Source organism: Miscanthus floridulus, chromosome 1 (assembly GCF_019320115.1).
Source record: "Miscanthus floridulus cultivar M001 chromosome 1, ASM1932011v1, whole genome shotgun sequence".
In the NCBI taxonomy this organism is placed as follows: domain Eukaryota; kingdom Viridiplantae; phylum Streptophyta; class Magnoliopsida; order Poales; family Poaceae; genus Miscanthus; species Miscanthus floridulus.
In genome coordinates this window covers 161,095,469-161,111,571 of record NC_089580.1, presented here as the reverse complement: position 1 = coordinate 161,111,571, position 16,103 = coordinate 161,095,469, and the positions used below count along the sequence as shown (strand labels likewise).

Sequence of the window (16,103 nt, the reverse complement as noted above, 5' to 3'; positions counted from 1 at the left end):
GGGATTAGAGAATCTATCTATATACTTCCACTTGGGTTTTGCTCCGACCAATTTGTCAGTTTGATTTGAAGGTCGCCATTCGCCAACGTGCAACGGGAAGCCGTCGGAGGCTCGGAGCAGCTGTCACATCAAGAACGACCGTTTCTTCTGGGGGACTTTGCCGAGGACTAAAGCCCATGTGCAGTCGGCCCTTTTAGATTGCTTCGCGGCCCATCAGTTTTTTAGCTTACTTCGCAGCCCATCATTTTATTCGTTCTGCTGCGCCGAACAGTCTAATGCAAGCCCATCCCCATCGTCATTCATCGAGCCGTCTCTGTGGAGAAACCACCGTAAAGCTCGCTGCAGCTGAGGCCTGAGAGCTGAGGATGGTCGATGCGAGCAGCAACCGGCCGTAAGATTTGCTCTACAATTGTGCTGACCAGATGGTTATTTTGTCAAAAAGCGAACCGAGTGCCGTATATGCTGACCTGGTCTGGTCCGAGAAAGACCCTGCAATTGCCATGACCGCAACTCATTGGTCCTCATTCCTCACGCAGTGCCCTTCTGCTACAAACCATTTATTAGGTAATTATACTACAGAACATTGCTCCTGCAGGCTAGTAGCTACAGCCTATGGCCCTCTTTAAGCTAGCTAGATGTACCATGCAAAGCCAATCGCTACTGAAGGATTCGGCTGCCTAATTCTGCACTCTTGGCACAGATGATCTGACGCTTCTCAATTTATTCAAATCCTACTTTGCATAGAGTAATCCTACAAGCTTGACTTGGGTTTGCATCGCGATTACCCCGTACGTCAAGTGCTCTTATCCTAAGTTCCCTTTGTCCCACCCATTCTATACGTATCAACATCTCTTTTTATCCGATGCATGCTGAAGTCGTAAAGCTAACTTTATGATTCATCTATCACTATATGCAAAGTACTGAAGTAGTATTAGTTTGCAGATAGACGAGAGATGGCCGAGGCAATAATGCTAGCGGTGACTTGCGTGTGTGTTTGGTTGCGCCGCTGAATGTGTATCTTAATATCACTTGCAGTTCTCTAGCGCAGCCTCTAAAGATGGCAACGGGGCGGATTCGGATCGAGTGGAGTCTCCGCAGAACAAAAACCGAAACCCGAAAGTAAAACCCGAATCCGCCCCGAACCCCGATTCGGGTGCAAATCCATCCCCGAAACCGAAATCGCGGATCCCCAAAACCCGACGGATTAACCGAAACCCGAGAAAATTACAACAGATCAAGTGATCAACAGACAGAGCAAATGAGCAATACAAAACATGATATATTAGCATAATAGCTTGCTGATTCTAAATGTACTAGCAAGTAGAAGCAGGCTACCAGGTAGCCGATAGCCATGTCCAGATTCTAGAACCAGAAACATCAAACATGCAAGTTCAGTATAGTACTACTACAGCAGTACAGCTCACATATTACAGATTTACAGCCCAAACAAATAAGAGTATTTTTTATCAAATAGATATGCAACTTGAGACAATCATCTTCACTTGAGGCACACACTGTCCAGATTACAACAAAGTTCATCATTCATCAATTATGGTGGACTCATCTTCATCCTGTGAAATAAAAATAGGGACTAGCTCATTACTTTCAATGCATTGTAAATTCACAAGTTAAATATAGAAGGAAACAACAGCAGTACCATTTCTTCATCTTTTTCATCAAGACAAGTCATCAAAGCACCAACAAAAGATGAATGAGACCCTGCATAGATATAATATTCACAAATTAGTTTTACAACTTAAATAGAATGAAGACCACATACTTACAGAAATTGCACTTACCTAACATGTCATTATGAGACCATGCTTGCATACACATAAGTGCCTCAATCATTGATGGTGCAAGCCTACTACGATGTGGACTGATTATTCTCCCACTAGTGCTAAAGGCTGACTCGGATGCCACCGTTGTCACAGGAATAGCAAGAACATCACGTGTAATTTTTCGTAATGTTGGGTATTTGAGCCCTGCAACTTGCCACCACTGTATGATATCCAAATCTTGTGTCCTAGGCAGCAGTGACTCTTCCAAGTACAAATCCAACTCTGTTCGCACATAAGTGGAGGTCACAACTGGTATTTTGGACATCCAATCATCAAAAGTGTCCATCCAATCTTCATCGTCCCTCAAAGTAGGAGCTCTAGGTCTAGTTTCAGCACCATCTGTTGTGGCAACATCCTCAACAGTATCTTGATATTCCAAAACCAAATTATACAACAAGTCTTTCACTTTGTTGGAAGATTCCACAGCTACACTTTCTGACCCATGAATTTTATGAAAAAGAGCATTCAACAGATGTAATTTAAACCTAGGATCCAGGACAGTAGCAACAGCCATCAAACCATGCACATCTGACCAATACTTGTTAAATTTCTCTTTCATTTTAATAGACATTTCTTCTATCTTAGGAATATCACTACTTAGCCACTTCCTAATTGCCATAAAAATGTTGCATATTTTGGGAAAGAAAAGGTTGTCTGTCACATATTTAGTGCCTGATAGTACCTCAGTTACATCATAGAACATCTTCAACCTATCACAAAGCTCTCTAGCAAACTTCCAATCTTCTGCAGATGGAACACATGGAGCACGAGAAGCAAGACGCTCAAAAACATCTTGGTAAAGTAGTGCAGTGCTAAGCATAGTATAAGTAGAGTTCCATCTAGTTTTGCAATCAAGAGCAATTCTTTTTTCATATTTTCCTTTCATTTGTGCTGCCATTTTCTCAAACTTCTCATGTCTTTTAGGAGTTGCAGACCAATATGCAACACTATCACTCACTTTATCAATTCCCTTCTCCATGACACTCATTCCATCTTTTACAATCAAATTTAAAATATGTGCAGCACAACACATATGAATTAATTTTCCCTTCAACATACAAGAGCGGAGTGGTAACTTGCCTTCTATAGCAGCCTTATTCTTTGAAAGGTCATCACCATCGGTGCCGATCATAGTCTTCATGAGGTTATCATTGACACTACAATTGTCAAGAGTTATAGTCGACAGATTCCTCTCAATATGCCAATCTAGGAGAACTTCATGAAGAACCTCTGCTATAACCTTTGCTGTATGTGGTGCTGGAACATAAATGAACCTACAACAATAAAATATGTTAAGTGGTTGTGCTGGACAGATTGGTCTCTATAGGCAAAATGCATGTTAAGTGATTGTACTGGACACAAAATGATGCAATTTATTGTTACCTAATAAGAAAACTTTTTAGCTTCCAATCATCATCAAGAAAATGGGCTGTAACTGCCATGTAACCTTTCCTCTGGTGGTTTGCTGTCCACAAGTCCGTAGTAACAGCAACACGAGAACTCAATTTCTTGATATAATTCACCATGGATTGCTTTTGAACTTGATACATATCAAAGATATCCTTCCTGATTGTGTTTCTAGACACTAGCTTGAATGCTGGTTGCAATGCAGCACAAAACTTTTTAAATCCAGCGTGGTCCACCATGGACAGAGGATACTCATGGACAATGATCATTAAAGCTAATTCTTTCCTAGCAACATCTTGATCAAACACATACTTCTCTAATGTGACTGAGCCATCCTTTGGGTTTGCAGATAATTTAAGAGAAGACTGTGTTAAACCCTTTCTACAAGCTCTATCCTGACATATGGCTATGTGATTCTTCAAATGAGTTGTACCATTTCTTGTTTCCCCACCTAAATCTCTCTTACACCATATGCATCTTGCTTTCCAAACCCCTTTTACATTAATCAAATCAAAGTCTTTCCATACTTCAGATCTTAACTTCCTCTTACTACCAACAGGGACATTATCTTCTACCTCTACCACATCAGTGTTACCTACAGTTGCAGAATCAGTTGTCGGTGCTGCTGAACCGGCTACAGCAGGCGGTGTTGCTGACTCGGATGCAAGATGAGGATGCCTTGGAGGACAAGAACCCACAGATTGAGATACAGCAGCAGCTTGAGATCCACTTGTATCACCAGGAGTCGACATTGCTCACCCTTCCTGACAAATGAAAAAGGAACATACATTATTACATGGTCACATGACAAGATTGAGAAAATGGAACATACAGCAGCTTTAGATCTAGGGGAGGGATGTGCCGTCGTACCTGGCCTATTGGATTCGCCGGCGAGGTCGGAACTCGAAAGGTCGGTGAGGCTGGCAAGGTCAGCGAGGACGCGGACTAGGGTCACGGACTGATGAGGCGACAAGGCCGGCGAGGGCTCCCGTCGAGGGCTCGCTGGCTCGGGGCGCCGGGTGGGAGTGGGCGTGCGACCGCCCGCCGCCGTGCAGGTCGAGACCGCCGCCGTGCGTCGGTGCCGCACTGCCATGGTCGCACTCGCGGAGTCACGGTCACGGACGGCGGACTTGCCAGCGGACTCGCGGACCTAAACCCCAGACGCGGACTCGCGGTCTCTCAACGCGGACGCTGACTGCGGTCCTGCGGAGTGCGGACTGCGGTCCTGTGGCTGAGGCCTGAGGGTCTGAGGGGAGAGGGTTTCTTAGCTGGGCTTTTAGTGGGCTACGTATTCGGGGCCCCGATGGAGTATCCACGGGTGAAAAATAGAGTCTGCCCCAAACCCGCAGAGTTTCGGGTACCCGAACCCGCAAATCCGTGGGCGAAAAATAGGCACCAAAACCGAGACCCGAGAACCCGAAACCCGCGGATATCCGCACCAAACCCGATCCGCTGCCAATTTTAGCAGCCTCCATGTTGATTTTCATAAAACGTGTTATGAAAAATATAAATCAACACACGCTAGAAAAAAATTCTAAAAAATTTAAGCATCTTGCCTTTAATTTAGTAAACTCTATAACCATCCACCAATAATAGTCATTGGATCTATAGTATTTTCTAAAAGAATGATCCCACCCACACTATTATAAAAAATACATAAAGTAACCCCTAATATTACATCTAAAATATCTACATATGTCATTATCAAATATAATTTAAAATAACTCTGTAAATGTCATGTAAATTATGCACTTGTGCCATTATGAAAGATAATGCAACATAACCCATAAATCTGTATCTAAAGAACCCACATTTTCCATTATAAAAAATAATGCAAAATAATCCCTAAATTTGCTTTTAAACTATCAACACCCATCATTATGAAAGATAATACAAAATAACCCTTTAATTTGTATCTAATCACCCACGTCTACAGGTATAAAAATAAACTAAATATTGCTCAAATCTATGTACGCTATATATGTTTCTAAATTGCACACTTCTATCATGTTAAACTACAATTATGCATAAATTAGAATAAATGTTTATTTTAGTGTTCCTTATTCATGAACAAAATGTTCCCGTAGCAATCACGTATCAATTCACTCTAAATTATAGTAATACTATAAAACAATAATTTTTGTAAATTCTTGTTTTATATACGTATATATTTACACTAAACTATTATATCAATGCTGGTAATTCAAACTTAAGCACTCTATATTTTTATAAAACAATACTGAGTAATTGTTCGATATAGCAAAACATCTTGAGTGTTGTAGTGCAAGCTGAAATGACCTTTATGCCACCGTAGTTGCTAAGAGTGTAGTTTAGGACCTAGAATCTATTTTTAATAAAATATAAAAGAAAAACTTTGAATAAAAGATGCAACAAATATTAGAGTTTGAACTTAATAGAAGAATAATATATAAGAACTAATAAGATTAAAATGTAAAGTCAAAATATAGATTCATGGTGTCATAGAAAAGGATGAATCAAAAGTCGATACAACTTATTAAGCTTAAGTTTCAACTATAAAGACATATTAAAGATCCACATAGCTGCAAAGGATGTCAACAAATATCTTAATATTACTAAGTGGAGTCTCTTAACAAAGTTTAGTTTCCACATTAATTTTCACAAGATGTGTTGGAAAAAATACTAGATATTTCCATAAGAATTAGAAACATCTGGTCATCATGTCACCCATCTATAACCATCATAGATAAAAGTGCCATTAGATCTATTCAGTTTCCAAAAAGATGTTACCATTTCTACTATTACGAAAAACAAAAATAACCCCTAAATGTACCAAACTATCAACCTTTTCTATTATAAAACATAATTCAAAAGAAAACCTAAATTTGCTTTTAAATTACTCATCTATGCTATTTTCAAAGATAACATAAAGTAATTCCTTTAATTTGAATCTAAATTACCCATATGTGCTTATAAAGCATAATTACCCACTTTTTCACCGTTATATTCATAGTAATCTTAAACGCTATGTGTCACCATGTATACCATGTATACATATATAAGTTAGCGATCATTCATTTTCATAAGCTAAAATGTTGTATTCATTAGTTTTTTTATATTTTTTATCGTTACAATGTTCCCTTAACAAACTACACACTAATGAACTGACAATTCATTTTAAATTATATTAAAACTCTATGATAGCAAAATTATAAGTTATTACTTTAGATAATTTTATACATGTAACTGGAACATTATGGCATATAAATGATGGTAGTTAATAACTCTTATTTGAACAATACTACTACACTTATAATTCTTTAATAGAGAAAGTCCAACATCTTGAGTGAAATGGTGGTGTAGGCCTTATAATTTTTTAATAGAGAAAGTTCAACATCTTGAGTGCAATGGCGGTGTAGACTAAAATGACCATTTATGTCCTTGTAGTAAACAAGGGTGGATTCTAGAACCTATATTCCATGTTTTTAGTAAAAGATAAATGACCACTAGACTTTGAACTTAACACATAAATATATATATATTTTTAAAAAATAATAATATGATACAAATGTTGAAAGCCAAAATATCTTTACCCATATGTGCCTTATAAAGCATAATTACCCACTTTTTCACCATTATATTCATAGTAATCTTAAACGCTATGTGTCACCATGTATACCATGTATACATATATAAGTTAGCGATAATTCGTTTTCATAAGCTAAAATGTTGTATTCATTAGTTTTTTATATTTTTTATCGTTACAATGTTCCCTTAACAAACTACACACTAATGAATTGACAATTCATTTTAAATTATATTAAAACTCTATGATAGCAAAATTATAAGTTATTACTTTAGATAATTTTATACATGTAACTGGAACATTATGGCATATAAATGATGGTAGTTAATAACTCTTATTTGAACAATACTACTACACTTATAATTCTTTAATAGAGAAAGTCCAACATCTTAAGTGAAATGGTGGTGTAGGCCTTATAATTCTTTAATAGAGAAAGTTCAACATCTTGAGTGCAATGGTGGTGAAGGCTGAAATGGCCATTTATGTCGTTGTAGTAAACAAGAACCAATATTCCATGTATTTAGTAAAAGATAAAATGACCACTGGACTTTGAACTTAACACACACATATATATATATATTTTAAATATAATAATACGATACAAATGTTGAAAGCCAAAATATCTTTACCCATATGTGCCTTATAAAGCATAATTACCCACTTTTTCACCGTTATATTCATAGTAATCTTAAACGCTATGTGTCACCATGTACACCATGTATACATATATAAGTTAGCGATCATTTGTTTTCATAAGCTAAAATGTTGTATTCATTAGTTTTTTTTATATTTTTTATCGTTACAATGTTCCCTTACCAAACTACACACTAATGAACTGACAATTCATTTTAAATTATATTAAAACTCTATGATAGCAAAATTACAAGTTATTACTTTAGATAATTTTATACATGTAACTAGAACATTATGGCATATAAATGATGGTAGTTAATAACTCTTATTTGAACAATACTACTACACTTATAATTCTTTAATAGAGAAAGTCCAACATCTTGAGTGAAATGGTGGTGTAGGCCTTATAATTCTTTAATAGAGAAAGTTCAACATCTTGAGTGCAATGGTGGTGTAGGCTGAAATGACCATTTATGTCGTTGCAGTAAACAAGGGTGGATTCTAGAACCAATATTCCATGTTTTTAGTAAAAGATAAAATGACCACTAGACTTTGAACTTAACACATAAATATATATATATATATATATATATATATATTTTTATTTATTTAAATATAATAATACGATACAAATGTTGAAAGCCAAAATATCTTTACCCATATGTGCCTTATAAAGCATAATTACCCACTTTTTCACCATTATATTCATAGCAATCTTAAACACTATGTGTCACCATGTATACCATGTATACATATATAAGTTAGCGATCATTCGTTTTCATAAGCTAAAATATTGTATTCATTAGTTTTTTTATATTTTTTATCGTTACAATGTTCCCTTAACAAACTACACACTATTGAATTGACAATTCATTTTAAATTATATTAAAACTCTATGATAGCAAAATTATAAGTTATTAAATTTAGATAATTTTATACATGTAACTGGAACATTATGGCATATAAATGATGGTAGTTAATAACTCTTATTTGAACAATACTACTACACTTATAATTCTTTAATAGAGAAAGTCCAACATCTTGAGTGAAATGGTGGTGTAGGCTGAAATGACCATTTATATGTCGTTGTAGTAAACAAGGGTGGATTCTAGAACCAATATTCCATGTTTTTAGTAAAAGATAAAATGACCACTAGACTTTAAACTTAACACACACACACACACACTCTCTCTCTCTCTCTCACACACACACACATATATGTATATATATTTAAAAATATAATAATACGATACAAATGTTGAAAGCCAAAATATCCACTATTCACGATGCCACAAAAATAGCCATAAGGGTTGATATAACTTCAACTAAGGTATCAACTATACACGTATTTAGAACCCACGTGCATGGTTGCAATGGAAAGAGAAAAGAAAAACACATATAAAGTAAATAGTAAAATCTATCGCATATAGTTTATAGAATATCTAAACGGGCATTGTTGACTTTTTCATTTTGTTTGACTATTCATCTTTGTTATAAATATTTGTGCACATAGTCAAACAAACATGTCAAGTTCAATTTTCTTTTGACATATCAAGTGTTGCCCTTTTCACTTTGCTTAACTAAATAATTAAATGGATATTGTTGGTCAAAGTAGTTTTTAATGATATCATAAACGAACAAGTCAAATTTAAAGTTGACTAAATAATTAAATGAATATTGTTGGTCAACGTCTGAGAAAAAGCTAATGATGTCATAAACAAACATGTTAAGTTTAAAGTTGTTTTTCCAAATAAAGTGTTTCCCATTTGACTTTACTTAACTAAATAATTAAATGAATATTGTTGGTGTTTAGAAAAAAAAGATAATGATGTCATATACTTCCAACTGATTATAAAAATGGATCATTTGTGACATTTTAACATGGTCTCCAATGTGAATATGTGATAGCTTGACTAGAAATTTTGTTAAAATATACCACCATCTAATATGAAGGTATTTCTCTATATATAATGAATAACACAACCAGTATATGATTTTATTTTATATAAATTGATGATCTAAGCTAAAAAAGTTTGACGGAATAAATAAAATTCTAAAATGATCGACGTTTAGAATGGGAGAAGGTTAATAGCGGAGGAAGAACGAAGTACTCCAGTGTGAGTATCGCCGCTGGATGCGCAAATTATGTGTCGGCCAGATCGCCGATCGCTGTTCCCCACGTTGATTCGGCAGGGTCGAAGAGCTCGCTACAGCTGGCGATCGAGCCTGTGCATGAACACTTCGGCCAAGAAGAACGCACTAGTCTTCAGTTCAACGCAGGAGAGTGAATATATAGTCTTAAATAATTTGATTTGACTCGGTGTGCATGCAGTGGCAGAGAGCAGATTCCTTTGCCTCGAGCGACGCCAAACTCTCGGTTTGGCGAGACGGGGGAAGGAATTAACGCGCCGATCCCTCGAGGGGGACGTGCCAGAGCACGACACCCGACCGACATCTTACCCGCGTTGTCAGGGAGGACAACTCATCACGCCTGGCTACACTCGCCCAGATCACAGACGTACTTCCAAATACTTGAGAGCGAGGGTGAGCTCGAGTGGTTCCGTCACCGTCGTGGGAAGGCCCGGTTGGGAGGTTGACTTCCGTCAGCCGCAGGTACAGCTACGGTATGCGCGTAGTTTGCGTAGGAAAAAAAAACTCTCATATGTCTCGCGTTTCAAAGTACAGGTAGGAAGGTTCTGATCCATTCATAGGGTTACGGGCCCCTGTGTGAGAACGAAGCATGGGGTTCGGAGATTTTCTCGGCTTGCGTGAGAGGTCTTCTTTCTGACGTAAAACTGCCGGGCTGTCTACCCACTCCAGGCCGGGTTTTTTTTTACTTCCAAATACTTTAGCCTGAAGCCCTGCACCCATCAAGGGTACATATAGGATCGATCGATCGAGGTGCATATGCATGCAGGATCGCAGATATAGTGCTACAGGGTCCAAGGCTCTATAGCCTCCAAACCGTGTGCTTATGCAGGGCGCCCCAAAAAACCGTGTAAGAATGGGCGCTTTTCGGGGAAAATGACGAGGGATCGACGCGCTTTTCTCCCGGATAGGCTACATGGGGCGGTGGAGGGCAGGTGCCGCCTGCCGGCGTCGGAGCCGGCCGACTTCAGCCACGCTTGACACGTCCGTTCGGGTACAGCTAGCTCAGGAACCTCTGCACGAGCGAGAGCGGCCGCCCCCATCATTGTTCCTGCACTATTTGCGGCAAGCAAATGTTCAGTTCAATTGCATCCTTTGCTGTTATGGCGTTATATATATGTTCATGCTGCATGCACGTCTGATGTTGATATGGGCCCCGTTCGCTGGTCTGAACTTTGGCTGAAATTGGCTGAAAAACACTGTTCCAGCTAAAAAAACAAGCCGAACAAGCCAAATTTAAGACAAGCGAACGGGGCCATGGTGTAATATATGGATTTTTTTGTTTCACTACGTGCTGCGAGAATTTCCTAAACCTCATGCGACGAATCGGCCGTGCGTAGGTACGGTACGAGATATATATTTGTCTGCTGCATGCATGTGGGCTCATGTGCGATAGGCATGTGCTTGGTGCTACACTTCGACACCGTATACCAACAACAAGAGCCGAACGATTTTAGAAGAACGCGAGACACACTAGTTTAGTGCGTTTGAGCCGATTTATAGTACTCCTTCCGTTCCTTAATATAAGCCATATAGTTTTTAGCACCAATATTAACGCACGACTTGAGGAAGGATGTGAGACCGAGAAAAAAAAGGAAAAACAGACCATCTTCTCTCTCCCAATCAGATTGCTTCATAAATCTAAGAGATTGGTTGGGGCATGTGCTATGTACGGTGGGAAGATTTCCAAACTAATCGGCGTGGAAGCTGATACGTACCTATATTTTGGAATTTTCTTTAGAAATCTATATGGCTTATATTAAGGAACGGAGGGAGTAGTACTTATATATAAATAAATAGAGTTTGCAGGGAAACAGTGGTGGCGTAGCTTCATGTGGAGAGTGAAAACACCTGCATGATACTGGGGCAAAATATTCAGTGCAAACCATATTTTCGGTTTAATCGTGAAAACCCTTTGCAAAACTATACTTAGGAGTTTTCAAAAAATTAAAACTATGCACACCGATAGTGCATCTTTAGATGTGTATTGTCACAAAATTTGAGATTCAAACTCGTTTTGCAAAAATTCATATAAAAATAATAAATTTCATTGTCATATGCACTAGAGGCCGTAGCAATAAGATCATATATTTTAGACCTCCATTATTTGGCCTTACATAAGGACAGACATTCCAAGCACGGTCCACCAGCCGACATATATATAGACATACAGCTTTAACAGTTATAAATTTAATCATTATTACAAAGGTGCAACTGTCGAGCTAAATGAACATGTGTAGCTCGACTGTCAAGGAGATTCATGCATGCATTCACATGCATATCTTGTAAAGAAAATGGTGCGTGAGAGAGAACACCAACTTCATAATCCAATCGGAAAACTGAACCGCCCACGTACGCTCTTTCTTATGTTTTAAGGACATATGTAGGTACTTTCTTGAGGTGCAATATACATATATTTTCTTGGTGCTAGCTAACTTTTCTTCTCGAAGGACTATATATGGACGATGGACAGATATATCATTTGATTGCAGATGTCCCATCTTGATTGATCATGAACTGCATCCCATCTCTGAACCGATGAATATGGAGTAGAGACCGGCCGGCAGACTGCGCTACAATCTAGCTACGTGCGGGCAGTTTTAAGTTGGCCTTGCTACCTGTGTGGATAACAGCAAAACAATTGTTGTAACTTGTAAGGTATATATATATATATATATATATATATATATATATATATATATATATATATATATATATATATATATATATATATATATATATATATATATATATATATATATATATATATATATATATATATATAGGGAGAGGCTATTCAGTAGCCGGCTACAAAATAAGTTATTCTGTAGCCACCTCTATTTACTATAATTTTATATACTAATTTACCATAATATAAATACATATTTACGATAGTTGGGTTACTATAACACATGGGGATATTTACCATAACGTTATATTAAACCACTTAGTAAGGAGTTACTATAATCTCGTAAAATAACATAGTAATTATCGTAACTCAAAGTGGCTAGAGAATAAGTTATTCTGTAGCCAGCTACAGGATAGTAGTTATATATATATATATATATATATATATATATATATATATATATATATATATATATATATGTATATGTACATGAACAATGCTATACTTCCTTCATTTCAAATTGTAAGCCGTTCTGACTTTTGTAGATATATGGTTTTGCTATGCACATAGATATATAATATGTCTCTAAATATATATTAAAAGCTATGTATATAGAAAAGCTAAAATGTATTATAATTTGGAATGAGAGAGTATGGAGCAAAAGCTATGTATCTATAAAAAGACAGAACGACTTATATATAATTTGGAATGAATGAAGTATATTGCAAGGAGAAAGAAAATAAACAATGATTACCAGTAATGGTAAATGCATTATTTCAACTGATCTCATAGATGCATATATATACTCATATATGCATGCACATGAATGTTGTATGCGTATATATATACAACGTAACGTACGCCAATGTGCATCTAATTAGAGTGCTTGAGTGGATTAACTACCGGTGACTAGATTAGATATATATTCCATTCATTCCAAATTGTAAGTTGTTTTGACTTTTCTAGATAATATAGTATGTGTCTAGACATAATTTATATATCTATGTACGTATCAAAAGCTATGTATTTAGAAATATGTACACTTACAATTTAGAATAGAGGAAGTAGATGAGAGAGGCGATATGGGAGATTACCATGAAATAGCTTTCACCCATCTGCAAGCTCTGCGTTAGAATTCCATAGTCGTTGACTGGGAGGAGGGCCCCGGTGGAATGGACGAGCATCACGTCCTGGCCCAACATGGCTCGCAAGTCTATTGGACCCCTGGGAACCTCCATTGGGACTCCGTTGATGAACACCGTGATCGTCGCTGGAATTAGAAGGCAATCACAGCCAATCAATCCACACAGGTAGCCAGTTAGTTCAGAATCCACTCCAAAAGAAATCAAATAGCGGCATCTTAGAATTATATCTAGCTGCCAACTGACGACAGAATTAACAAATGGATGCGGAGTTCTGATTGAATTTGAGATGATTATGAATGCCATTTAGTCGTTGCTATATACTAGTATATATAATATACTCCTCAAGTCGGTCTTCATTCTCACGTTTTGGGTCTAGGTTTTTTCTCGACAGAGAGGAGCAGATACTGATCAGTAGTAGTTGCATGCATGCTTGGATTACAGCACCATTAGCTTTGTTGTACGGCACAGAGTTCCTTTGCTTTAACCTGCTAGCTAGCTAGAGGCAATACCTAACTTTTTTTTTGTTAATCGAGGATGCTAAATGTAAGGCAGAAGTATACATGCAGGAAATGGTGAAGTGCCAACCCAATTACTATTTCAAAGGCATATGTAAATAATTGAACTTCTGGTTTAACATACTAGGTATCAAATACATGGTTGAATTAATGGTACTCAAAAGTTTCAGATCCATGCATGGTCGCATGGAGCGAGGGTTAAGTAGACCAAAAGGCAAAAACAAGTAGTGGTCGATGCATGCATGCATATTATGTTCAGTACATGAGTGTTAATATTCAGGTTTAGTTTTAGTCCTAACTGTTCAACTTTGCCTCCCAACCACACGATGTTTAATTAAATTTCTACAAACAGTCAAGTATACGTATGGATATACATGGTGGCGGGAGCGAGAGAGGACAACATATGTATCATGTGGTATGATCTTATGTACATGGGAATATGGGAGGTAACCGAACAATACTGAAGAACTAAAGAACAAGAACCGATGCAATTAATTAATACCAAGGAAGACCAAAATAAAGCATGCGAGTCCAAAAGAACCAAGCTAGATCTCCTCGAATTCTGCATCAATTCCCTGATACTTCATCAATGAAAATAAACGCACAAAATTGTAGCGGTGAAAACCAACGTTTTCCATCAAAGTTGAGTTGAGAAATACATGCATGAAATAGACAAAGCAACCGATCCAGAATTCGAAGACAAAACCCACAAAATTAAGCTAGATCAGTGTTCGGTAGTATACTCACCTGCAGGCGATTGGCATGAGTAATACTGCTGCTGGTGTGCCGTAGTGGTGCTCGGCGCCACCGAGGCCGAGGCGACGGGGCCGCTCGCCGCGAACCCCATCTGCCGGGAGATAGCGAAGAGATCGTCGCTGCCGCCACTGCTGCTGTCCACGTCCCCCATAAGCCCTGTCGCCAGCGGCGACGAAGCGCCACACGACGCCTGGAAGTACCCACCGCCGGTGCCGGGCACCCCGGCCCCGAGCGCGAACAGCCCAAGAGAGCCCCCAGTGCTTCCCGACGACGAGGAGGAGCTCGCCTGCTGCTCATACTGGCAGGCGGTCCCGCCCATGGCCAAGGGACGATATTGTAGAGCACCAGAAGGAAGGCTGCCGACGGTGGCGCTAGCCGCGGGAGAGCTGGCCGCGGAGGAGGCCGCTGCCGCTGCCGCCGCCGCGGCGGCGGCGGCGGCCTGTATCTGGCGCTGGCGGCGGCGCGAGCGGGAGCGGCGGTTCTGGAACCAGTAGAAGACGTTGGCGTCCCCGACGGCGCCGAAGCGCTCGAGCAGCTTGCGGATGCGGACGGTTTCATCCTTGGGCGGGTTGACCATGCCGCTGTTGAAGATGGACTCGAGGATCAGTATCTGCTCCGGCTTCGGCGTCCACCGCGACCGCACCGGCTCCCCGGTGCCCCGGCCTCCGCTACCACCGTTTCCGCGCTCAGGGCTGCCGCCCGACGACTGCCTGTCCGGACTGTTGCTGCTCCCCTCCATCGATCGATCGAACTGCTGGTTACTAGTTAGGTGAAGAAGAACGTTGGTTCAAGGAATCTTTGGTTCTTGGAAGGTTGTGTGCGCGCGCGACACACGATTGAGTAGCACACACACTACGTGGGAGGTGGGAGGGCAGTAGGTTTGTGCTTCGACTTCGATCGAGAGAGAAGTGAAGTGGCTAACTTGAGGAAGAGCTAGAGGCACCCAGTTTAGAAGACAACCACACTTGCACACTCATGTCTTTGTTGTGGGGTTGTACTTATAGGAGGGGCGGGGGGCTAGACGAGGAAGAGTAACTCCGATCCATTATAGAGCCATAGCTATCTTACTCTACTGGAGAGTGGTACAATTTTTTTTTTTACTGCAAGGTTGTTGTCATTGTAAAAGGGAAAAAAAGTTCCATGTTGGTTAGGAGAACCGGAGAAGCAAGCGCTTTGCTAGTGTTGCTTAGGTGCTAACCAGCTTATTAATTAATTTTCTCTACTAGCTAGTCTGATGATTGACGCCCAGTAATTAAACTCTGTACATATTATGTACTAAGAAAAGTAATACTACTTGGGGAACATTTGGCATTCCCATGTTCTTATCTCTCAGGATAGATCACTGGAGGACATGGGAGGTGAATAATTATGTACGATGAACATTCCATGTGAAGCTTTCCTGATGTTTGGAAATTCCTTGCTACTTTTGCAGGGGTACAAAACTGGTGGAGAACCCACTGCTGG

The 16,103-nt window shown here is 39.1% G+C and overlaps 1 protein-coding gene across 1 annotated transcript; it reads right to left on the bottom strand.

The window, feature by feature from the left end:
- Positions 1-11,736: 11,736 nt before the first annotated feature.
- On the bottom strand, positions 11,737-15,585 carry LOC136499918 (WUSCHEL-related homeobox 6-like). Its single transcript, XM_066495408.1, has 3 exons — positions 14,631-15,585; positions 13,318-13,493; positions 11,737-12,212 (listed from the first exon to the last, which is right to left on the bottom strand). The coding sequence occupies exons 1-3, from the start codon at positions 15,376-15,378 to the stop codon at positions 12,195-12,197; spliced, it is 942 nt and encodes a 313-aa protein (XP_066351505.1). The 5' UTR covers positions 15,379-15,585; the 3' UTR covers positions 11,737-12,194.
- Positions 15,586-16,103: the final 518 nt, after the last annotated feature.